The sequence below is a fragment of the Leptodactylus fuscus genome, chromosome 5 (genome assembly GCF_031893055.1).
Source record: "Leptodactylus fuscus isolate aLepFus1 chromosome 5, aLepFus1.hap2, whole genome shotgun sequence".
NCBI classification, from domain to species: Eukaryota; Metazoa; Chordata; class Amphibia; order Anura; family Leptodactylidae; genus Leptodactylus; species Leptodactylus fuscus.
Window position 1 is genome coordinate 203,276,857 of NC_134269.1, and position 26,923 is coordinate 203,303,779.

Sequence of the window (26,923 nt, forward strand, 5' to 3'; positions counted from 1 at the left end):
GGAGTGGTATGATAAGGAGCAGGGTATAGTTCCAGTATGATAAGGAGCAGGGTATAAGTCCGGTATGATAAGGAGCAGGTATAGGATCAATATGATAAGGAGCAGGGTATAGGACCAGTATGATAAGGAGCAGGTATAGGATCAGTATGATAAGGAGCAGGGTATAGGACCAGTATGATAAGGAGCAGGGTATAGGACCAGTATGATAAGGAGCAGGGTATAAGACCAGTATGATAAGGAGCAGGGTATAAGACCAGTATGATAAGGAGCAGGGTATAGGACCAGTTTGATAAGGAGCAGGGTATAGGACCGGTATGATAAGGAGCAGGGTATAGTTCCAGTATGATAAGGAGCAGGGTATAAGTCCGGTATGATAAGGAGCAGGTATAGGATCAATATGATAAGGAGCAGGGTATAGGACCAGTATGATAAGGAGCAGGGTATAGGACCAGTATGATAAGGAGCAGGTATAGGACCAGTATGATAAGGAGCAGGGTATAGGACCAGTATGATAAGGAGCAGGGTATGAGACCAGTATGATAAGGAGCAGGGTATAGGACCAGTATGATAAGGAGCAGGGTATAAGACCAGTATGATAAGGAGCAGGGTATAGGACCAGTATGATAAGGAGCAGGGTATAAGTCCGGTATGAAAAGGAGCAGGGTATAAGACCAGTATGATAAGGAGCAGAGTATAGGACCAGTATGATAAGGAGCAGGGTATAAGTCCGGTATGAGAAGGAGCAGGGTATAAGACCAGTATGATAAGGAGCAGAGTATAGGACCAGTATGATAAGGAGCAGAGTATAAGACCAGTATGATAAGGAGCAGGGTATAAGTCCATTATGATAAGGAGCAGGGTATAAGTCCAGTATGATAAGGAGCAGGGTATAGGACCGGTATGATAAGGAGCAGGGTATAGGACCGGTATGATAAGGAGCAGGGTATAGGACCAGTATGATAAGGAGCAGGGTATAGGACCAGTATGATAAGGAGCAGGGTATAAGTCCATTATGATAAGGAGCAGGGTATAAGTCCAGTATGATAAGGAGCAGGGTATAGGACCAGTATGATAAGGAGCAGGGTATAGGACCAGTATGTTAAGGAGCAGGGTACAGGACCAGTATGTTAAGGAGCAGGGTATAGGACCAGTTTGATAAGTAGCAGGGTATAAGTCCGGTATGATAAGGAGCAGGTATAGGATCAGTATGATAAGGAGCAGGGTATAGGACCAGTATGATAAGGAGCAGGGTATAGGACCGGTATGATAAGGAGCAGGGTATAGTTCCAGTATGATAAGGAGCAGGGTATAAGTCCGGTATGATAAGGAGCAGGTATAGGATCAATATGATAAGGAGCAGGGTATAGGACCAGTATGATAAGGAGCAGGTATAGGATCAGTATGATAAGGAGCAGGGTATAGGACCAGTATGATAAGGAGCAGGGTATAGGACCAGTATGATAAGGAGCAGGGTATAAGACCAGTATGATAAGGAGCAGGGTATAAGACCAGTATGATAAGGAGCAGGGTATAGGACCAGTTTGATAAGGAGCAGGGTATAGGACCGGTATGATAAGGAGCAGGGTATAGTTCCAGTATGATAAGGAGCAGGGTATAAGTCCGGTATGATAAGGAGCAGGTATAGGATCAATATGATAAGGAGCAGGGTATAGGACCAGTATGATAAGGAGCAGGGTATAGGACCAGTATGATAAGGAGCAGGTATAGGACCAGTATGATAAGGAGCAGGGTATAGGACCAGTATGATAAGGAGCAGGGTATGAGACCAGTATGATAAGGAGCAGGGTATAAGTCCGGTATGATAAGGAGCAGGTATAGGATCAATATGATAAGGAGCAGGGTATAGGACCAGTATGATAAGGAGCAGGTATAGGATCAGTATGATAAGGAGCAGGGTACAGGACCAGTATGTTAAGGAGCAGGGTATAGGACCAGTTTGATAAGTAGCAGGGTATAAGTCCGGTATGATAAGGAGCAGGTATAGGATCAGTATGATAAGGAGCAGGGTATAGGACCAGTATGATAAGGAGCAGGGTATAGGACCGGTATGATAAGGAGCAGGGTATAGTTCCAGTATGATAAGGAGCAGGGTATAAGTCCGGTATGATAAGGAGCAGGTATAGGATCAATATGATAAGGAGCAGGGTATAAGACCAGTATGATAAGGAGCAGGTATAGGATCAGTATGATAAGGAGCAGGGTATAGGACCAGTATGATAAGGAGCAGGGTATAGGACCAGTATGATAAGGAGCAGGGTATAAGACCAGTATGATAAGGAGCAGGGTATAAGACCAGTATGATAAGGAGCAGGGTATAGGACCAGTTTGATAAGGAGCAGGGTTTAGGACCGGTATGATAAGGAGCAGGGTATAGTTCCAGTATGATAAGGAGCAGGGTATAAGTCCGGTATGATAAGGAGCAGGTATAGGATCAATATGATAAGGAGCAGGGTATAGGACCAGTATGATAAGGAGCAGGGTAGAGGACCAGTATGATAAGGAGCATGGTATGAGACCAGTATGATAAAGAGCAGAGTATAAGTCCAGTATGATAAGGAGCAGGGTATAAGTCCAGTATGATAAGGAGCAGGGAATAAGACCAGTATGATAAGGAGCAGGGAATAAGACCAGTATGATAAGGAGCAGGGTATAGGACCAGTATGATAAGGAGCAGGGTATAAGTCCGGTATGATAAGGAGCAGGGTAGAGGACCAGTATGATAAGGAGCAGGGTATGAGACCAGTATGATAAGGAGCAGAGTATAAGTCCAGTATGATAAGGAGCAGGGTATAGGACCAGTATGATAAGGAGCAGGGTATAAGTCCAGTATGATAAGGAGCAGGGAATAAGACCAGTATGATAAGGAGCAGGGAATAAGTCCGGTATGAGAAGGAGCAGGGTATAAGACCAGTATGATAAGGAGCAGAGTATAGGACCAGTATGATAAGGAGCAGAGTATAAGACCAGTATGATAAGGAGCAGGGTATAAGTCCATTATGATAAGGAGCAGGGTATAAGTCCAGTATGATAAGGAGCAGGGTATAGGACCGGTATGATAAGGAGCAGGGTATAGGACCGGTATGATAAGGAGCAGGGTATAGGACCAGTATGATAAGGAGCAGGGTATAGGACCAGTATGATAAGGAGCAGGGTATGAGTCCATTATGATAAGGAGCAGGGTATAAGTCCAGTATGATAAGGAGCAGGGTATAGGACCAGTATGATAAGGAGCAGGGTATAGGACCAGTATGTTAAGGAGCAGGGTACAGGACCAGTATGTTAAGGAGCAGGGTATAGGACCAGTTTGATAAGGAGCACGGTATAAGTCCGGTATGATAAGGAGCAGGTATAGGATCAGTATGATAAGGAGCAGGGTATAGGACCAGTATGATAAGGAGCAGGGTATAGGACCAGTATGATAAGGAGCAGGGTATAGGACCAGTATGATAAGGAGCAGGGTATAAGACCAGTATGATAAGGAGCAGAGTATAAGACCAGTATGATAAGGAGCAGGGTATAGGACCAGTTTGATAAGGAGCAGGGTATAGGACCGGTATGATAAGGAGCAGGGTATAGTTCCAGTATGATAAGGAGCAGGGTATAAGTCCGGTATGATAAGGAGCAGGTATAGGATCAATATGATAAGGAGCAGGGTATAGGACCAGTATGATAAGGAGCAGGGTATAGGACCAGTATGATAAGGAGCAGGTATAGGACCAGTATGATAAGGAGCAGGGTATAGGACCAGTATGATAAGGAGCAGGGTATGAGACCAGTATGATAAGGAGCAGGGTATAGGACCAGTATGATAAGGAGCAGGGTATAAGACCAGTATGATAAGGAGCAGGGTATAAGACCAGTATGATAAGGAGCAGGGTATAGGACCAGTATGATAAGGAGCAGGGTATAAGTCCGGTATGAGAAGGAGCAGGGTATAAGACCAGTATGATAAGGAGCAGAGTATAGGACCAGTATGATAAGGAGCAGGGTATAAGTCCGGTATGAGAAGGAGCAGGGTATAAGACCAGTATGATAAGGAGCAGAGTATAGGACCAGTATGATAAGGAGCAGAGTATAAGACCAGTATGATAAGGAGCAGGGTATAAGTCCATTATGATAAGGAGCAGGGTATAAGTCCAGTATGATAAGGAGCAGGGTATAGGACCGGTATGATAAGGAGCAGGGTATAGGACCGGTATGATAAGGAGCAGGGTATAGGACCAGTATGATAAGGAGCAGGGTATAGGACCAGTATGATAAGGAGCAGGGTATAAGTCCATTATGATAAGGAGCAGGGTATAAGTCCAGTATGATAAGGAGCAGGGTATAGGACCAGTATGATAAGGAGCAGGGTATAGGACCAGTATGTTAAGGAGCAGGGTACAGGACCAGTATGTTAAGGAGCAGGGTATAGGACCAGTTTGATAAGTAGCAGGGTATAAGTCCGGTATGATAAGGAGCAGGTATAGGATCAGTATGATAAGGAGCAGGGTATAGGACCAGTATGATAAGGAGCAGGGTATAGGACCGGTATGATAAGGAGCAGGGTATAGTTCCAGTATGATAAGGAGCAGGGTATAAGTCCGGTATGATAAGGAGCAGGTATAGGATCAATATGATAAGGAGCAGGGTATAGGACCAGTATGATAAGGAGCAGGTATAGGATCAGTATGATAAGGAGCAGGGTATAGGACCAGTATGATAAGGAGCAGGGTATAGGACCAGTATGATAAGGAGCAGGGTATAAGACCAGTATGATAAGGAGCAGGGTATAAGACCAGTATGATAAGGAGCAGGGTATAGGACCAGTTTGATAAGGAGCAGGGTATAGGACCGGTATGATAAGGAGCAGGGTATAGTTCCAGTATGATAAGGAGCAGGGTATAAGTCCGGTATGATAAGGAGCAGGTATAGGATCAATATGATAAGGAGCAGGGTATAGGACCAGTATGATAAGGAGCAGGGTATAGGACCAGTATGATAAGGAGCAGGTATAGGACCAGTATGATAAGGAGCAGGGTATAGGACCAGTATGATAAGGAGCAGGGTATGAGACCAGTATGATAAGGAGCAGGGTATAGGACCAGTATGATAAGGAGCAGGGTATAAGACCAGTATGATAAGGAGCAGGGTATAAGACCAGTATGATAAGGAGCAGGGTATAGGACCAGTATGATAAGGAGCAGGGTATAAGTCCGGTATGAGAAGGAGCAGGGTATAAGACCAGTATGATAAGGAGCAGAGTATAGGACCAGTATGATAAGGAGCAGGGTATAAGTCCGGTATGAGAAGGAGCAGGGTATAAGACCAGTATGATAAGGAGCAGAGTATAGGACCAGTATGATAAGGAGCAGAGTATAAGACCAGTATGATAAGGAGCAGGGTATAAGTCCATTATGATAAGGAGCAGGGTATAAGTCCAGTATGATAAGGAGCAGGGTATAGGACCGGTATGATAAGGAGCAGGGTATAGGACCGGTATGATAAGGAGCAGGGTATAGGACCAGTATGATAAGGAGCAGGGTATAGGACCAGTATGATAAGGAGCAGGGTATAAGTCCATTATGATAAGGAGCAGGGTATAAGTCCAGTATGATAAGGAGCAGGGTATAGGACCAGTATGATAAGGAGCAGGGTATAGGACCAGTATGTTAAGGAGCAGGGTACAGGACCAGTATGTTAAGGAGCAGGGTATAGGACCAGTTTGATAAGTAGCAGGGTATAAGTCCGGTATGATAAGGAGCAGGTATAGGATCAGTATGATAAGGAGCAGGGTATAGGACCGGTATGATAAGGAGCAGGGTATAGTTCCAGTATGATAAGGAGCAGGGTATAAGTCCGGTATGATAAGGAGCAGGTATAGGATCAATATGATAAGGAGCAGGGTATAGGACCAGTATGATAAGGAGCAGGTATAGGATCAGTATGATAAGGAGCAGGGTATAGGACCAGTATGATAAGGAGCAGGGTATAGGACCAGTATGATAAGGAGCAGGGTATAAGACCAGTATGATATGGAGCAGGGTATAAGACCAGTATGATAAGGAGCAGGGTATAGGACCAGTTTGATAAGGAGCAGGGTATAGGACCGGTATGATAAGGAGCAGGGTATAGTTCCAGTATGATAAGGAGCAGGGTATAAGTCCGGTATGATAAGGAGCAGGTATAGGATCAATATGATAAGGAGCAGGGTATAGGACCAGTATGATAAGGAGCAGGGTATAGGACCAGTATGATAAGGAGCAGGTATAGGACCAGTATGATAAGGAGCAGGGTATAGGACCAGTATGATAAGGAGCAGGGTATGAGACCAGTATGATAAGGAGCAGGGTATAAGTCCGGTATGATAAGGAGCAGGTATAGGATCAATATGATAAGGAGCAGGGTATAGGACCAGTATGATAAGGAGCAGGTATAGGATCAGTATGATAAGGAGCAGGGTACAGGACCAGTATGTTAAGGAGCAGGGTATAGGACCAGTTTGATAAGTAGCAGGGTATAAGTCCGGTATGATAAGGAGCAGGTATAGGATCAGTATGATAAGGAGCAGGGTATAGGACCAGTATGATAAGGAGCAGGGTATAGGACCGGTATGATAAGGAGCAGGGTATAGTTCCAGTATGATAAGGAGCAGGGTATAAGTCCGGTATGATAAGGAGCAGGTATAGGATCAATATGATAAGGAGCAGGGTATAGGACCAGTATGATAAGGAGCAGGTATAGGATCAGTATGATAAGGAGCAGGGTATAGGACCAGTATGATAAGGAGCAGGGTATAGGACCAGTATGATAAGGAGCAGGGTATAAGACCAGTATGATAAGGAGCAGGGTATAAGACCAGTATGATAAGGAGCAGGGTATAGGACCAGTTTGATAAGGAGCAGGGTATAGGACCGGTATGATAAGGAGCAGGGTATAGTTCCAGTATGATAAGGAGCAGGGTATAAGTCCGGTATGATAAGGAGCAGGTATAGGATCAATATGATAAGGAGCAGGGTATAGGACCAGTATGATAAGGAGCAGGGTATAGGACCAGTATGATAAGGAGCAGGTATAGGACCAGTATGATAAGGAGCAGGGTATAGGACCAGTATGATAAGGAGCAGGGTATGAGACCAGTATGATAAGGAGCAGGGTATAAGACCAGTATGATAAGGAGCAGGGTATAAGACCAGTATGATAAGGAGCAGGGTATAGGACCAGTATGATAAGGAGCAGGGTATAAGTCCGGTATGAGAAGGAGCAGGGTATAAGACCAGTATGATAAGGAGCAGAGTATAGGACCAGTATGATAAGGAGCAGGGTATAAGTCCGGTATGAGAAGGAGCAGGGTATAAGACCAGTATGATAAGGAGCAGAGTATAGGACCAGTATGATAAGGAGCAGAGTATAAGACCAGTATGATAAGGAGCAGGGTATAAGTCCATTATGATAAGGAGCAGGGTATAAGTCCAGTATGATAAGGAGCAGGGTATAGGACCGGTATGATAAGGAGCAGGGTATAGGACCGGTATGATAAGGAGCAGGGTATAGGACCAGTATGATAAGGAGCAGGGTATAGGACCAGTATGATAAGGAGCAGGGTATAAGTCCATTATGATAAGGAGCAGGGTATAAGTCCAGTATGATAAGGAGCAGGGTATAGGACCAGTATGATAAGGAGCAGGGTATAGGACCAGTATGTTAAGGAGCAGGGTACAGGACCAGTATGTTAAGGAGCAGGGTATAGGACCAGTTTGATAAGTAGCAGGGTATAAGTCCGGTATGATAAGGAGCAGGTATAGGATCAGTATGATAAGGAGCAGGGTATAGGACCAGTATGATAAGGAGCAGGGTATAGGACCAGTATGATAAGGAGCAGGGTATAGTTCCAGTATGATAAGGAGCAGGGTATAAGTCCGGTATGATAAGGAGCAGGTATAGGATCAATATGATAAGGAGCAGGGTATAGGACCAGTATGATAAGGAGCAGGTATAGGATCAGTATGATAAGGAGCAGGGTATAGGACCAGTATGATAAGGAGCAGGGTATAGGACCAGTATGATAAGGAGCAGGGTATAAGACCAGTATGATAAGGAGCAGGGTATAAGACCAGTATGATAAGGAGCAGGGTATAGGACCAGTTTGATAAGGAGCAGGGTATAGGACCGGTATGATAAGGAGCAGGGTATAGTTCCAGTATGATAAGGAGCAGGGTATAAGTCCGGTATGATAAGGAGCAGGTATAGGATCAATATGATAAGGAGCAGGGTATAGGACCAGTATGATAAGGAGCAGGGTATAGGACCAGTATGATAAGGAGCAGGTATAGGACCAGTATGATAAGGAGCAGGGTATAGGACCAGTATGATAAGGAGCAGGGTATGAGACCAGTATGATAAGGAGCAGGGTATAGGACCAGTATGATAAGGAGCAGGGTATAAGACCAGTATGATAAGGAGCAGGGTATAAGACCAGTATGATAAGGAGCAGGGTATAGGACCAGTATGATAAGGAGCAGGGTATAAGTCCGGTATGAGAAGGAGCAGGGTATAAGACCAGTATGATAAGGAGCAGAGTATAGGACCAGTATGATAAGGAGCAGGGTATAAGTCCAGTATGAGAAGGAGCAGGGTATAAGACCAGTATGATAAGGAGCAGAGTATAGGACCAGTATGATAAGGAGCAGAGTATAAGACCAGTATGATAAGGAGCAGGGTATAAGTCCATTATGATAAGGAGCAGGGTATAAGTCCAGTATGATAAGGAGCAGGGTATAGGACCGGTATGATAAGGAGCAGGGTATAGGACCGGTATGATAAGGAGCAGGGTATAGGACCAGTATGATAAGGAGCAGGGTATAGGACCAGTATGATAAGGAGCAGGGTATAAGTCCATTATGATAAGGAGCAGGGTATAGGACCAGTATGATAAGGAGCAGGGTATAGGACCAGTATGATAAGGAGCAGGGTATAGGACCAGTATGTTAAGGAGCAGGGTACAGGACCAGTATGTTAAGGAGCAGGGTATAGGACCAGTTTGATAAGTAGCAGGGTATAAGTCCGGTATGATAAGGAGCAGGTATAGGATCAGTATGATAAGGAGCAGGGTATAGGACCAGTATGATAAGGAGCAGGGTATAGGAGTGGTATGATAAGGAGCAGGGTATAGTTCCAGTATGATAAGGAGCAGGGTATAAGTCCGGTATGATAAGGAGCAGGGTATAAGACCAGTATGATAAGGAGCAGAGTATAGGACCAGTATGATAAGGAGCAGGGTATAAGTCCGGTATGAGAAGGAGCAGGGTATAAGTCCGGTATGAGAAGGAGCAGGGTATAAGACCAGTATGATAAGGAGCAGAGTATAGGACCAGTATGATAAGGAGCAGAGTATAAGACCAGTATGATAAGGAGCAGGGTATAAGTCCATTATGATAAGGAGCAGGGTATAAGTCCAGTATGATAAGGAGCAGGGTATAGGACCGGTATGATAAGGAGCAGGGTATAGGACCAGTATGATAAGGAGCAGGGTATAGGACCAGTATGATAAGGAGCAGGGTATAAGTCCATTATGATAAGGAGCAGGGTATAGGACCAGTATGATAAGGAGCAGGGTATAGGACCAGTATGATAAGGAGCAGGGTATGAGACCAGTATGATAAGGAGCAGGGTATAAGTCCGGTATGATAAGGAGCAGGTATAGGATCAATATGATAAGGAGCAGGGTATAGGACCAGTATGATAAGGAGCAGGTATAGGATCAGTATGATAAGGAGCAGGGTACAGGACCAGTATGTTAAGGAGCAGGGTATAGGACCAGTTTGATAAGTAGCAGGGTATAAGTCCGGTATGATAAGGAGCAGGTATAGGATCAGTATGATAAGGAGCAGGGTATAGGACCAGTATGATAAGGAGCAGGGTATAGGACCGGTATGATAAGGAGCAGGGTATAGTTCCAGTATGATAAGGAGCAGGGTATAAGTCCGGTATGATAAGGAGCAGGTATAGGATCAATATGATAAGGAGCAGGGTATAGGACCAGTATGATAAGGAGCAGGTATAGGATCAGTATGATAAGGAGCAGGGTATAGGACCAGTATGATAAGGAGCAGGGTATAGGACCAGTATGATAAGGAGCAGGGTATAAGACCAGTATGATAAGGAGCAGGGTATAAGACCAGTATGATAAGGAGCAGGGTATAGGACCAGTTTGATAAGGAGCAGGGTTTAGGACCGGTATGATAAGGAGCAGGGTATAGTTCCAGTATGATAAGGAGCAGGGTATAAGTCCGGTATGATAAGGAGCAGGTATAGGATCAATATGATAAGGAGCAGGGTATAGGACCAGTATGATAAGGAGCAGGGTATAGGACCAGTATGATAAGGAGCAGGTATAGGACCAGTATGATAAGGAGCAGGGTATAGGACCAGTATGATAAGGAGCAGGGTATGAGACCAGTATGATAAGGAGCAGGGTATAGGACCAGTATGATAAGGAGCAGGGTATAAGACCAGTATGATAAGGAGCAGGGTATAAGACCAGTATGATAAGGAGCAGGGTATAGGACCAGTATGATAAGGAGCAGGGTATAAGTCCGGTATGAGAAGGAGCAGGGTATAAGACCAGTATGATAAGGAGCAGAGTATAGGACCAGTATGATAAGGAGCAGGGTATAAGTCCGGTATGAGAAGGAGCAGGGTATAAGACCAGTATGATAAGGAGCAGAGTATAGGACCAGTATGATAAGGAGCAGAGTATAAGACCAGTATGATAAGGAGCAGGGTATAAGTCCATTATGATAAGGAGCAGGGTATAAGTCCAGTATGATAAGGAGCAGGGTATAGGACCGGTATGATAAGGAGCAGGGTATAGGACCGGTATGATAAGGAGCAGGGTATAGGACCAGTATGATAAGGAGCAGGGTATAGGACCAGTATGATAAGGAGCAGGGTATAAGTCCATTATGATAAGGAGCAGGGTATAAGTCCAGTATGATAAGGAGCAGGGTATAGGACCAGTATGATAAGGAGCAGGGTATAGGACCAGTATGTTAAGGAGCAGGGTACAGGACCAGTATGTTAAGGAGCAGGGTATAGGACCAGTTTGATAAGTAGCAGGGTATAAGTCCGGTATGATAAGGAGCAGGTATAGGATCAGTATGATAAGGAGCAGGGTATAGGACCAGTATGATAAGGAGCAGGGTATAGGACCGGTATGATAAGGAGCAGGGTATAGTTCCAGTATGATAAGGAGCAGGGTATAAGTCCGGTATGATAAGGAGCAGGTATAGGATCAATATGATAAGGAGCAGGGTATAGGACCAGTATGATAAGGAGCAGGTATAGGATCAGTATGATAAGGAGCAGGGTATAGGACCAATATGATAAGGAGCAGGGTATAGGACCAGTATGATAAGGAGCAGGGTATAAGACCAGTATGATAAGGAGCAGGGTATAAGACCAGTATGATAAGGAGCAGGGTATAGGACCAGTTTGATAAGGAGCAGGGTATAGGACCGGTATGATAAGGAGCAGGGTATAGTTCCAGTATGATAAGGAGCAGGGTATAAGTCCGGTATGATAAGGAGCAGGTATAGGATCAATATGATAAGGAGCAGGGTATAGGACCAGTATGATAAGGAGCAGGGTATAGGACCAGTATGATAAGGAGCAGGTATAGGACCAGTATGATAAGGAGCAGGGTATAGGACCAGTATGATAAGGAGCAGGGTATGAGACCAGTATGATAAGGAGCAGGGTATAGGACCAGTATGATAAGGAGCAGGGTATAAGACCAATATGATAAGGAGCAGGGTATAAGACCAGTATGATAAGGAGCAGGGTATAGGACCAGTATGATAAGGAGCAGGGTATAAGTCCGGTATGATAAGGAGCAGGTATAGGATCAATATGATAAGGAGCAGGGTATAGGACCAGTATGATAAGGAGCAGGGTATAGGACCAGTATGATAAGGAGCAGGTATAGGACCAGTATGATAAGGAGCAGGGTATAGGACCAGTATGATAAGGAGCAGGGTATGAGACCAGTATGATAAGGAGCAGGGTATAGGACCAGTATGATAAGGAGCAGGGTATAAGACCAATATGATAAGGAGCAGGGTATAAGACCAGTATGATAAGGAGCAGGGTATAGGACCAGTATGATAAGGAGCAGGGTATAGGACCAGTATGATAAGGAGCAGGGTATAAGTCCGGTATGATAAGGAGCAGGTATAGGATCAGTATGATAAGGAGCAGGGTATAGGACCAGTATGATAAGGAGCAGGGTATAGGACCAGTATGATAAGGAGCAGGGTATAGGACCAGTTTGATAAGGAGCAGGGTTTAGGACCGGTATGATAAGGAGCAGGGTATAGTTCCAGTATGATAAGGAGCAGGGTATAAGTCCGGTATGATAAGGAGCAGGTATAGGATCAATATGATAAGGAGCAGGGTATAGGACCAGTATGATAAGGAGCAGGGTATAGGACCAGTATGATAAGGAGCAGGTATAGGACCAGTATGATAAGGAGCAGGGTATAGGACCAGTATGATAAGGAGCAGGGTATGAGACCAGTATGATAAGGAGCAGGGTATAGGACCAGTATGATAAGGAGCAGGGTATAAGACCAGTATGATAAGGAGCAGGGTATAAGACCAGTATGATAAGGAGCAGGGTATAGGACCAGTATGATAAGGAGCAGGGTATAAGTCCGGTATGAGAAGGAGCAGGGTATAAGACCAGTATGATAAGGAGCAGAGTATAGGACCAGTATGATAAGGAGCAGGGTATAAGTCCGGTATGAGAAGGAGCAGGGTATAAGACCAGTATGATAAGGAGCAGAGTATAGGACCAGTATGATAAGGAGCAGAGTATAAGACCAGTATGATAAGGAGCAGGGTATAAGTCCATTATGATAAGGAGCAGGGTATAAGTCCAGTATGATAAGGAGCAGGGTATAGGACCGGTATGATAAGGAGCAGGGTATAGGACCGGTATGATAAGGAGCAGGGTATAGGACCAGTATGATAAGGAGCAGGGTATAGGACCAGTATGATAAGGAGCAGGGTATAAGTCCATTATGATAAGGAGCAGGGTATAAGTCCAGTATGATAAGGAGCAGGGTATAGGACCAGTATGATAAGGAGCAGGGTATAGGACCAGTATGTTAAGGAGCAGGGTACAGGACCAGTATGTTAAGGAGCAGGGTATAGGACCAGTTTGATAAGTAGCAGGGTATAAGTCCGGTATGATAAGGAGCAGGTATAGGATCAGTATGATAAGGAGCAGGGTATAGGACCAGTATGATAAGGAGCAGGGTATAGGACCGGTATGATAAGGAGCAGGGTATAGTTCCAGTATGATAAGGAGCAGGGTATAAGTCCGGTATGATAAGGAGCAGGTATAGGATCAATATGATAAGGAGCAGGGTATAGGACCAGTATGATAAGGAGCAGGTATAGGATCAGTATGATAAGGAGCAGGGTATAGGACCAATATGATAAGGAGCAGGGTATAGGACCAGTATGATAAGGAGCAGGGTATAAGACCAGTATGATAAGGAGCAGGGTATAAGACCAGTATGATAAGGAGCAGGGTATAGGACCAGTTTGATAAGGAGCAGGGTATAGGACCGGTATGATAAGGAGCAGGGTATAGTTCCAGTATGATAAGGAGCAGGGTATAAGTCCGGTATGATAAGGAGCAGGTATAGGATCAATATGATAAGGAGCAGGGTATAGGACCAGTATGATAAGGAGCAGGGTATAGGACCAGTATGATAAGGAGCAGGTATAGGACCAGTATGATAAGGAGCAGGGTATAGGACCAGTATGATAAGGAGCAGGGTATGAGACCAGTATGATAAGGAGCAGGGTATAGGACCAGTATGATAAGGAGCAGGGTATAAGACCAATATGATAAGGAGCAGGGTATAAGACCAGTATGATAAGGAGCAGGGTATAGGACCAGTATGATAAGGAGCAGGGTATAAGTCCGGTATGATAAGGAGCAGGTATAGGATCAATATGATAAGGAGCAGGGTATAGGACCAGTATGATAAGGAGCAGGGTATAGGACCAGTATGATAAGGAGCAGGTATAGGACCAGTATGATAAGGAGCAGGGTATAGGACCAGTATGATAAGGAGCAGGGTATGAGACCAGTATGATAAGGAGCAGGGTATAGGACCAGTATGATAAGGAGCAGGGTATAAGACCAATATGATAAGGAGCAGGGTATAAGACCAGTATGATAAGGAGCAGGGTATAGGACCAGTATGATAAGGAGCAGGGTATAGGACCAGTATGATAAGGAGCAGGGTATAAGTCCGGTATGATAAGGAGCAGGTATAGGATCAGTATGATAAGGAGCAGGGTATAGGACCAGTATGATAAGGAGCAGGGTATAGGACCAGTATGATAAGGAGCAGGGTATAGGACCAGTATGATAAGGAGCAGGGTATAGGACCAGTATGATAAGGAGCAGGGTATAAGACCAATATGATAAGGAGCAGGGTATAAGTCCGGTATGATAAGGAGCAATCGCACCCAGGCCCTGTAGCCTAAGGGGGGCCCACAAGGTGTGTTTTGCCAATATGAAGAGATGAGATCTATACAGCATTCATTATAATTGGGGGGGGGACGTATACATAAGACCATAGCACTGCACAGCCTCCAGTCCTGACCCCCCAGGAAATTACTCTCTGGAACCCAAAGCCTAAAATAGCCGTTTTCCATTGCTCTGCAGTGTAGTAGTCACAGACAGCCTAGCCCCGCCCCTTCAGCCCTTGTAGTTGCAATGACCCGGAAGTCATAGCTGCGGTTGCCTAGGCGCTGCGGCGCTGATGAGTGACGTCAGTTGGCGGCGTCTTCCGGTCATCATGTCGGCTCAGGCACTGCAGGAGCACTTTAAGGCGAATAGTAAGACCCGGGAGTTCCCCGCACACGGCGCTAAGGTGCACTCGGTGGCCTGGAGCTGTGATGGAAGGCGACTCGCATCCGGCTCCTTCGATAAGACGGCCTGTGTGTTTCTGCTGGAGAAGGACCGGCTGGTGAGACTGCTTGTAGTGTGAGACAGATGCCAGTGACATGGCCACAGCCTAGAGGCCGGGCACGGTGCTGCAGGTTCTTCATTATTGGAAAGTGGCTACAAGTTTGCTTATCAATAAAGAGAATGCTGCAGAAAAAGTAACTGAAACTTTCCTCCTGCAATACCGGACACCAGAGCGGTCAGGGCTGAAGGGGCAACACGGTGGTTCAGTGCTTAGCACTGCAGTCCTGGGTTCGATTCCTGCCAGGAACATCATCTGCAAGGAGTTTGTATGTTCTCCCCATGTTTGCGTGGATTTCCTCCCATTCTACAGAGACATACTGATAGGGAAAATGTACATTGTGAGCGCTATATGGGACTCACAATCTACATTAAAAAATAAAAAAGATCAGTCAGGGCTGGAGGGTCACTGCTGGGAGACTGTTACAGATTTCGCCGGTTATCGCTCCTAAAAGAACGTATTGCCCCAGTGGAAGAGGAAATGGAAGAGGGACGATAACTGGGGCCCATGTAGTGCACCGCAATGCACTCAGGTGTCATAATCCACACCCCATCCTCTTGTGGCCCCCACAGTATAATGACCCCCTCCTCTTATGGCCCCACAGTATAATGACCCCCTCCTCTTATGGCCCCACAGTATAATGACCCGTCTTCTTGTGGCCCCACAGTATAATGACCAGCTCCTCTGGGCCCCACAGTATAATGACCCTCTTCTCTTGTGGCCCCACAGTATAATGACCCGTCTTCTTGTGGCCCCACAGTATAATGACCAGCTCCTCTGGGCCCCACAGTATAATGACCCTCTTCTCTTGTGGCCCCACAGTATAATGACCCTCTTCTCTTGTGGCCCCACAGTATAATGACCCTTCCTCTTGTGGCCCCACAGTATAATGACCCTTCCTCTTGTGGCCCCACAGTATAATGACCCTTCCTCTTGTGGCCCCACAGTATAATGACCCGTCCTCTTGTGGCCCTGCAGTATAATGACCCCCTCTTTACCGATGACATCTATGATCAATGCAAACACACATGTTAACCCCATAGATGCTGTAGTCTATAGTGACGGTAGGATTGACCGGCTTATTTAGTGTTGTACCAAATGTACTGTGATAGGTGTTGATGTGGCAACTGATCAAAGGGTCCTTGGCTGACTGTTAATAATGTACTAATAGCCAGAATACACTGCATTGCATTACATTATCACTAGAGATCAGCGAACACTGTTTGAATCAGCCGTTCCGAACAGCACGCTCCTATAGAAATGAATGGAAGCACCTGGCACGGCGACCGGCCGCCGGCAAAGTGTACATGCCAGGTGCTTCCATTCATTTCTATAGGAGCGTGCTGTTCGGAACGGCTGATCCAAACAGTGTTCGCTCATCTCTAATTAGTACTATAGCAAATTCTATCGGGGATCAGGAGATGCCATGGTTTAGTCCTCTAATGGGAAGACCACCAATAGGGCAACAGCTCTGTCCTAATAGGAGCAGTACAAAACAAAGGGCATTCATTTCCTCAGACAGGAACACCACATTAAGTTTCCAGGCTTGTAGTATTTATCTCACCCGCTGGAAAGAACAGCCCTTAAAATGCCTTAGTATATGAAATAATATTGAGACTTTATTATAACAAATATTAATAACTCCTATATAATCAATAAAATAACTGACATAAAAAGAATCCCATGCTGGGCAACAAGGACACCACATGTGCTGCAGCCCTGATGGCAAAGTCTGCGTGCCGGCCGCTTCCATTCATTTCTATGGGAGTGAGCTATTCAGAACGGCTGTTCCGAATAGCGTTCGCCTATCTCTATTGAGCTTGTTGTTCTTCAAACCTAATCCTGTTTCTTTTCCATTGTAGATAAAAGAGAATAATTACCGTGGTCATGGTGATAGCGTCGACCAACTCTGCTGGCATCCCACAAACCCAGACCTCTTTGTCACCGCATCGGGTGACAAGACAATTCGTATATGGGATGTTAGATCGGAGAGATGCGTTACAACCGTCACCACAAAAGGTGAGTAGCCACAAGTGCTGATGTTTCTTCCAAGCTTCTGTTATCCGACGTATCAGTCCTGTCTTGTTCTTCATGACATATCTTACTTTTAGGTGAAAATATAAATATCTGCTGGAGCCCGGACGGCCAGACCATCGCTGTAGGAAATAAGGACGATGTTGTCACCTTCATAGATGTCAAAACCCATCGCCCCAAAGCAGAGGAGCAGTTCAAGTTTGAAGTGAATGAAATCTCTTGGAACAACGATAACAACATGTTCTTTCTCACCAATGGGAATGGTTGTATTAACATTCTAAGGTACAATGTCTTCTTTCATCACAAAGGGCCCCATGAACATCTCTCCAAGCTTTGTACGTGTTAAACATCTGCATTCGGGGAGTCCGCTTGGAGCCCCCCCTGAACGGAAAGCTATATGCATAAAAAAGCGGCTACCTAAGGAAACCCATGGACCCCATAGACTATAATGCGGGTCTGTGTGGTTTTAACACTAAACATGCAGAGAGAAAACGCCTGCGAGCAACACTTTTTTCATGTGGAAACCACATGGACCCCATTACAGTCTATGGGGTCTGTGGGTTCCTTAGGTAACCGCTTTTTTTTACGTGAATAGGTTTCCATTTGGGGGCGGTCCCCAAGCGGACTTCCCAAAAAGTAACCCAAACACAGATGTGAATACAGCCAAAGTCATAATGTATTCATTGAAAAAAACAAACTTAAACTAGATCCTACCAATACTGTTCACGGAGATATGTAAGTAATCTAGGGGCAACACTGTGGCTCAGTGGTTAGCACTGCAGCCTTGCAACACTGGAGTCCTGGGTTCGAATCCTGCCAGGAACAACATCTGCAAGGAGTTTGCATGGATTTCCTCCCATTCTACAAAGACATACTGATGGGGGAAAAAAATGTACATTGTGATTTCTATATGGGGCTCACAATCTACATTAAAGGGGTATTCCCATAACCCTTGTTCACCAACCTGCAGGCTGTGTGCTCTCTTCACTCTATGTTTGCAGTTAGTAATGATGGATTGGTTGTAAATGCATTACCACAGTATGAAGCTGATGTAGAGGCTGATGTAGCAGAGCTGGATTTGAGTCAGCTTGCATTACATACAGAGGTACAGGACTCCTTATCTCAGCCCTTATCAGCCAAATTCAATTAAACCAGCTGATAAGTGGAAGAGCTGAAGACACAGTTCAGAAATCCCAGAGGTCTCACCTCCCCCTCCCCTATCTGAGGACCTCCATTACTTGTCAGACATAAGCAGCACTCAGCCCTTCCCTCCCCCTCTGAGAGCAGGCAGCTATGTCACTTGGGAAATGAGCAGATAAGCCCAGTGGCCATAGAAACGCAGTGTCAACAATGAAGTGAATAAAATAAGATAGCGGCCAAACAAAGCAGTTTTGCTGAAGCAGTGTATTTAGGAAAAGTCTTATATCCACATAAACTAGCAGTATAGATAGGATCCTTGTGATGGGACAACCCCTAAAAAAAAAAAAAAAAGATATGTAAGTAACATAACTGTATGATCTGTATTCTCTGATATTATGCAGCGGTGTAACAGTTAGGGAGAAGACGTCTTCCACAACAAACACTTTGAGTTTATACCTTTTAATAGTTATACGCCAGCTTTAGGTTCAGCAATAAATGTCATGTTCTGTTTGTCGCCTCTGTTCACACTACCGTTCCCCTGATGGATAAAATAAAACTAAACCAGTTGTTTTTAATGTATTTTTCCCTCTTTAATTCCAGTTACCCAGAGCTCAAGCCAATTCAGTCCATTAATGCTCACCCATCAAATTGCATTTGCATAAAATTTGACCCTACCGGGAAGTATTTTGCCACCGGCAGTGCCGACGCCCTCGTCAGTCTGTGGGATATAGAAGATCTGGTGTGTGTGCGATGTTTCGCCAGGTATGTAGCCATTTTGTGTTAACCCTTTCTTACACCTTGACACATACGTACGTCCAGGTAGCGAGGTAGCATAAGCACCTTGATGTACAGCTATGTCCTGGTGATCATCTAGGCTCAGCTGTCCTGCAATGGGTCAGTGGAATTGGGATTTCTGACAGCCCCATGGAAGTGACTAAAGATCTGTTCATACCTGCATTCTAGTGCTGGATTTATATAAAGCTTTCTTTATTTCCAGGTTAGACTGGCCCGTGAGGACCCTGAGCTTCAGTTATGATGGAAAAATGCTGGCCTCTGCTTCCGAAGACCATTTCATCGACATTGCCCACGTAGAAACAGGTATTGGATACAGAATATCATGATGGCCTCCCACATACAAAATGCCGTCATTACTACACATGGTGCCGGTACTAGTGGTGTTTATGAGAAAAAACAAACAAACACACAATTTTGTTTTTATTGAAGGGTTTGTTCATAGCCCAGCAAAGCTGGATACTATAGAGGTCTTCAGTATATCAACGTTCAGATGTTTCAGCCACCATAATCCATATACCAGGTATACAGCTTGAACCAACTTTGCTCCTATTCAGTGACATCGTTACAGTGTATTGACAGGGAGCTGTATGCAGTGTACTGTGTAGTGGCGGCGCTGGAAACTACAGCTCTGTTCGCATTCATTTGACCTTGGTTCCTGCCGTATACCTGGTATATGACTTCCAGCAGTCAAAACAGCTGATCTGAACTGGGTCCAGGAGTCAGACCCCAACCTGGGGACCTGGTGACCTATGCTGTGTATAGGTTATCAGTTTTCAACTTTGCTGGGTTCTAGACAACCCCTTATTGATCTTTATTTAAGCAGTATAGAAAGGTTATAATTGATGATGCAATAATTCATAAAATTATGTACAGGTATGCCTTTTCTTATATATCTCTACATAACCCTTTAAAGGCAATGTGTCATCAGAAAATGTCTTCATTTTATATCAAGTTTTAAGGTTTAGGTGAGCGTGTCAGGTGAGTTTACATTGTAAGCGTTAAGAAGTTTATCTTGTCATAGTCATGTTTACCTATACTACACAATCCAGTGACATTACTGTGACCACTTGTCAAAATCCAGAATAACCCCCTTTGGCAGAGCGGACCGCTGCAAGACGTGCAGGGAGAGAGGGGATGTTGTGATGATGTCACTGGGATGTTGAGCCATGCCGACTCCAGTCCCATGGTCAGCTGCTCTAGGTTACGCGGTTGAGCATCCACCGATCGAGGTGGTCCCACAGATTCTCGATTGGGTTCAAGCCCGGGGAATTTGCTGGCCAAGGGAGTACGGTAAACTCATCCTGGTGCTCCTCCAACCACGCACGTACACTGCGAGCTTTATGACACGTCGCATTGTCCTGCTGGTAGATGCCATCATCCTGAGGAAAAGCAATTCGCATGTAGGGGTGAACATGGTCCGCAAGGATAGATACATACTTGTGCTGATCCATTGTGCCTTCCACAATGATGAGTGCACCCAGATGGCTGATGACACGCGCCTTCTGCGATTGGTTATTTAACGTTGACGTCAAAAGTAGGCGGTGGTCACATTACTATGACTGGACTGTGTAGTTACGATGTCCGAGGAACAGCTTCAACTAGTCACGCCAAATCGCAACCTCTGAGGCCGGGACTTAGGTAGGTCATCAGACTGAGGTCAGGTAGTGAGAGACGGGTCAGTCACCCTACACAGGGTGTGATTTAGTATAGCAACTACATCATGGCTGTATGAAGCTGCTCAGACCACTAAGCCTAATAATATACTGACACTTATCTGTACTGTAGGATTTGTTTGTGGGATTACAACGAGAGGTATTATCTAGCTATAGATAATTTGGGGACCACTATGTGTGTGTATCATTACAGATAAGTTATGTCGTATCGGTATGTCATTTATAATTGTCTGTTCATGTGTTTTTAGGTGAGAAGTTGTGTGAAGTTCAGTGCGAGTCGCCCACTTTCACTGTAGCTTGGCATCCTAAAAGATACCTTTTGGCATTTGCCTGTGATGACAAGGATGGCAAATATGACAGTAGTCGGGAAGCCGGCACTGTAAAATTATTTGGTCTTCCGAATGACTCTTGAAAAGCCCTGGCTTTAGAAATGACTGTCTATACACCAACCCCAACATCTAGTGCTCACAGAGCTGAGCGCTACAGGAGATAGGGATCGAAACACTTGACGATCGCAACATCTGTGCGCCAGGATTTCAGGGCAGGACCCTGAATTTTTTTCATATCTATCCATTCTGGAATTCCCTTTAGTGCCATCGCATCACTGATACAACTTCTGTTTTTTGTCTTTTTTATGTAGTACAAGGTAAAATTTTATTAAAATCTTTTTTTTCTTTTTTTAGCTGTAGTTGTTATATTCGTTTTGAAATAATAAGACTGGGCCATGGGTGGGGGGTGTAAAGATAAAGCGGCCATTTTGTTGTGGCCAGCGGGCATGCGCAGTTGGCTTTGCACGAGGCCTAGAAGTTTGAAGCCAGCGCTGGAAGCCACGCAGAGAGGCCGTTCCTGAAGAAGATGGAGGTGGCGCTGGAGAGTTCTCTCACAGCATTGGGGACTAGGGTTGAGCCGATCTTGAGATTTCAGGATTGTTTTTAAAATCCGATTTCCGATCATTTTCCATTTGAACCCAATCCCAATGCAAGTGAATGGGATTTTTTTAATATTCGGAAATCGGATTTTAAAAACGATCCTATTCACTACACAGCATGGAGTCTAAAAATTGAACGCTTTAATTGTTAGAATCCACGCTTTGTAGTGATTAAAAAAAATCCTCTGGCTACTTAGTCCCGTCTGGTGTCCACTTACCTGCACAGATCGCTGGTCCGGTCCCCGCTGTTCTTGCTCCTCTTCTTGCCTTGCTGCCCCCGCCTCCCAGGTTAGTGTTACAGACCTAGGAAGAAGGCGGGGCTTGTGGCTTAGGAAAGTGTGGGCAGTTACAGGGCGGGGAGAAGTGATGTCTCCCCTTCCCATACCCACCCACACTCTCCTAAGCCACAAGCCCCGCCTTCTTCCTAGGTCTGTAACACTAACCTGGGAGGCGGGGGCAACGAGGCGAAAAGAAGACCGAGAACAGCGGGGACCGGACCAGCGATCTGTGCAGGTAAGTGTTAGCTACTAGACATGTTAGCTAGTCTCCCATTAGAATGAATGGACGCAGCCAGTGCGCAGGAGGTTAAGCAGCTGGACGCCGGCACAGTCTGTGCCGGCTGCATCCATTCATTACTATGGCACCTAGCTAACATTATTAGCTTTTCCCACAATGCTTGGCCAGTAGCAAAGCATTGTGGGAAATAACCTCCGACCTCGATCCCGCCTAAAAAGATCGGGATCGGAATTCCGATCGCGATTGTGAAATTTACTTGATCGTTGATTGGAATCCGATCTTTTCCAATCCCGATCGCTCAACCTTATTGGGGACACCCCCAGTGTCGCGAGAGAACTCATTTGCATACCGACGAAAACCCGAATTTCTACCGAACAGCGGTGTGGAGAAAACATCTAAATGTAGGAGAAGAATAGCCTTTCTTAAGGCTATTCCTACGTGTTAGTCACAGCGCTCTGTCGGCTTTCTAGCGGTATATAAAACCATGTTTGTCCGAGGTCCTTTTTAAGCTGTTACTTTTAGCAGGTCTCCTTTACCCCAATGATACACTATCTATATGCATTTACTGAATGTGCATACTAGTGGTTTACGAGGACTGTCGGGGTAATTGCATTCTTTCCGCATTTGATCCTGTTTTTCATATAGAAATTAGAGAACGGCATCTACTTAAGCCTTTATTGACCCAGACAGACTAACTAGACAGGCATCGGTATTCACTCCATAACTGCTAGCAGCCAAATTGTATTGGAAAATGTTATCATTGGAAAGGCAATCTCCCTTCACGGCATAACAATATTCCCAGCATCAGAATGTAACAGTATTACAAATCAATATGTGTATTCGCTCCTTCCAGTATGATGTCTATTAACCCAGGCAGGAGATTAAATCTTCTTATTTACAGACAAGGCCGTGTCTCTATGAGGAAATGGTGTCAATAGGTTTATAGAGACGAGTTTGGTTGTTTTCAACGCCAGTCTTCATCAGCCCTGAACTGGCGGAGAGTGCGCCCCTCATTTATGACGAGACGCAGGCACCCCATAAACTAAGAGCACCCTCCACTGGGAAATGAGCTAGCTTAGATTTCTAGCACCATTACACCAGATTTTTGCCATAAATTATAATTAATCTTTTGAAACACAAGGCCATGAACACAGTCGCCAAACAAAAAAGAAGGTTGCAAATTTTATTTTATTTTTTAATAAAAATTGCAACTTTTTATGCCCCATTGTGTATTACAAGAATGGCTTCTGGTGTGTTTATGGGCCTTTGGGCAACAGACCCTCATTGGGTCCCTTTTGGGGCAACTTGTACTGGAGTGGACTGTAATTCTCGCTGCTTGTGTGGTTACAGATGAGATACTGCTCACAGACAGCAAGCAGCTTTACTGACTGCACATCGATTACTATTCATGCCTGAATGATTGTAGATTGTAGGGGGTACCTGCATAGATCTGCCCTATATTTGCAGTTCATTTGGATCTCTTTTATATAATGGTTTCTTGGGCTTTTCTCAGCTATTTGTTTGCTCTTGTACAGTTACTCCTGGCAGAAGTACATGTAAACAAGCCAAACAGTCTGCCAAACATGAAAAAAGCCCGCCTGCAATTTGTTAGGACCCATGCTGAAAAAGATGAAGACTACAAGGACTCTATAAGCTCTCTGTAGGAATAATTTGGAGACTATATGGTTTCCAACATGTTCATCCTTTAGAAGTGATGGGGGAAGCAACAGATCTGTGGCAGAAGGAACACCAATATGTTAACTATACCTTCTCCTCACTTATGTTAAAGGGATTTTACCACTAAATAGCTATTTTTTCTGCTTTAGACGTCGGAATAGCCTTTATAAAGGCTATTCCGACGTATAATCTCTTACCTTTAGACGTGGTGTCCGTGTCAGCTATGTACTTGTAGCAGAAGCCGTGTCTGATATTGAGGTTTACTGTAGTAATTAGGGATTTTTCACAGTGGGATCGAGATCGGTACGATTTCCCACAATGCTTTGCTTAGGCTTCACACTGAGTATATAGTGTATACTCAGTATGAAAGCTCCACTGCGGTTCCATAGGAATGAATGGAAGCAGCCGCCACACAGCCTTAACCCCCTGTGCGCCGGCTGCCTCCAATCATTCTAATGGGAGACTAAACTAACATCTCTAGTAGCTACTTACCTCCAGAGATTGCTGCTCCAGTGTTCTTCTTCGCCTCGCTGCCGCTCCACGCTGCTCTTCTCGCCTCACTGCCCCGCCTCCCAGATTAGTGTTTAAAGAGCTAGGAAGGCGGGGCTTGAGGCTTAGGAGAGTGTGGGCGGGTACAGGGTGGGGAGACGTGACGTCTCTCCTCCCAGTACCCGGCCACACTCTCCTAACCCCCCCCCCACTCTCCTAACCTGGGAGGCAGGGGGCAGCGAGGCAAGAAGAGCAGCGTGGAGCGGCAGCGCGGCGAAGAAGAAGGAGAACACCGGAGCAGCCATCTCTGGAGGTAAGTGGTCACCAGGGGGGACTAAGTAGCCAGAGGATTAAAAAAAAATCCTCTGGCTACTTAGTGATTCACTACACAGCGTGGATTCTAACAATTAAAGCGTTCAATTGTTAGATTCCATGCTGTATAGTTAATAGGATTGCTTTTAAAATTCGATCTCCGATTAATAAAAAAAAATCCCATTGACTTGCATTGGGATCGGAATTGGGATCGAGATCGAGTTCGAATGAAAAATGATCGGAAATCGGATTTTAAAATCGATCCTGAAAAGTCAAGATTGGCTCAACCCTAGTAGTAATGCCAGGCCTAACCCTACTAATAGTAAAATATGGTGCCACGGACCCTTTAACCAGCTGATCGGCAGAGTGCTGAATTTATATTGATGGCGTAACCTGGAATCTGGCTGATTATTTTCACATTCTTTTTGGTAACTATTTATTATCATTATTATTACTATTTTGCTTACTTGTATAGCGCCATCATATGGTTATGACTGTCCCATATAGGACTCACAATCTACATTCCCTATCAGTATGTCTTTGGAGTGTGGGAGGAAACCGGAGTACCCAGAGGAAACCCAAACATGAGGGAGAACATATAAACTCCTTGCAGATATTGTCCACCATGGGCGATCCCTTATCATGGCAGTCTGGAGCTTCTTGAAGGCTTTAATAGTTACTTATAGAATTAGCTATAGGTTATAATACAGTAGTAGTGCAGTCTATGGCACAAGCGATCTAAAGATCTCAGGTTCAAGTCCCAAAGGGGGATGATCTGTAATAATATAACTTGTCTACTATAAAACAGATACTGTGTGCTAAAAAAAATAGTGAAGGAATCCCACACAGTACAATCTGACCCACAGTGACACCACATAGTACAATCTGACCCACAGTGACACCACATAGTACAATCTGACCCACAGTGACACCACATAGTACAATCTGACCCACAGTGACACCACATAGTGCAATCTGACCCACAGTGACCCCACACAGTACAATCTGACCTAAAGTGACCCGCACACAGTACAAACTACCCCACATTGGCTCTCACACAGTACAATCTGCCCAACAGTGACCTGCACACAGTACAATCCACCCCACAGTGGCTCTCACACTGTACAATCTGGCCCACAGTGGCTCTCACACAGTACAATCTGCTCCACAGTGTCCCCCACACAGTAAAAACTGCTCCACGGTGGCCCATACACAGTACAATTTGCTCCACACAGTATAATCTGGTGCAACGTGGCCCCCACACAGTACAAACTGCTCCACAGATGGGTGCCAACAGAGAGGGCTCAGAGTGCCACCTCTGGCCCGCGTGCCATATCTTCGCCATCATGACCCTAGAAGTTCAAATCAACCCCCCCCCCCCCTTCCCTAGATCACATTTAGATATAAATAACAATACTTAGACATCCCCAAGTCCTGAAAATGACGGATACGTTTACGACGATTTTAGGGCATTACTAATATTTTAAAATCTCTGATTTAGATTCTGAAATTTGTGCTATACCCGAGCACATCCTTATACACAGCTGTACAGTATGGGGTATACGACTTATATCAGACGACAATCAGCCATCTTATAATCCTCACTAAATACTTACAGAATCAAATTTACAGTTCAGTCTCCCATTGGGGCCGCAGCAATGTGTGCGAGAAGATGACGGATCATTATAATAACATATTGGAATTCTAATCCTCTAGTAGAAAGTATTTCCCCAGAGTGGTAGGAAAAAAAATCATAAAAAAACGCTCTTGTGCTGCCCCCAGAGCTGTACTCACATATGTAGCCTCATTAACATGCATGCTCTGCTCGACTGAACGCCAGTGTTATTTCAGGAGATGGAGGGGGTGTTTATGAACATGGTGTTTATTAAAGGGAATCTATTTAAGGGAACATATTATAATGATAGATGTGTCAGGCTATTATTAAACCCCGCAAAATATTACAGTAAAAATACAGTGGACTCCGTTATACGTCTGCTATATCTAGTATGAGTGCTCTCACTACCGCCTGGGTCTTCTCTTACCTATGACTGATGGTCACTCTGTATCGGCCTATATACAAAACCTCTGTCCAGCTTTGACGTGTTATGCAGATTGGGGCACAGGGGCGATCATCTTATAGGAGTACACGAGACTCCAAGCTATATATGATCACTAAGGTTTGAGCAAGGTTTACTCAGTAGTACACGTGTGTATAAGGATCTTTGTGGTCTATCTTCTACCAGATCCTACGCTGACATTCACTCTGAAATTTCTTCCAAAATCTGTCTTGCTCTAACAAGATGGAC

The 26,923-nt window shown here is 44.9% G+C and overlaps 1 protein-coding gene across 1 annotated transcript; it reads left to right on the forward strand.

The window, feature by feature from the left end:
- The first annotated feature begins 14,870 nt into the window (after positions 1–14,870).
- On the forward strand, positions 14,871–21,336 carry THOC3 (THO complex subunit 3). The gene is made up of 6 exons (XM_075276432.1): positions 14,871–15,053; positions 16,916–17,072; positions 17,165–17,369; positions 18,828–18,989; positions 19,225–19,325; positions 20,944–21,336. The coding sequence occupies exons 1-6, from the start codon at positions 14,883–14,885 to the stop codon at positions 21,105–21,107; spliced, it is 960 nt and encodes a 319-aa protein (XP_075132533.1). The 5' UTR covers positions 14,871–14,882; the 3' UTR covers positions 21,108–21,336.
- The last annotated feature ends 5,587 nt before the right edge of the window (positions 21,337–26,923 follow it).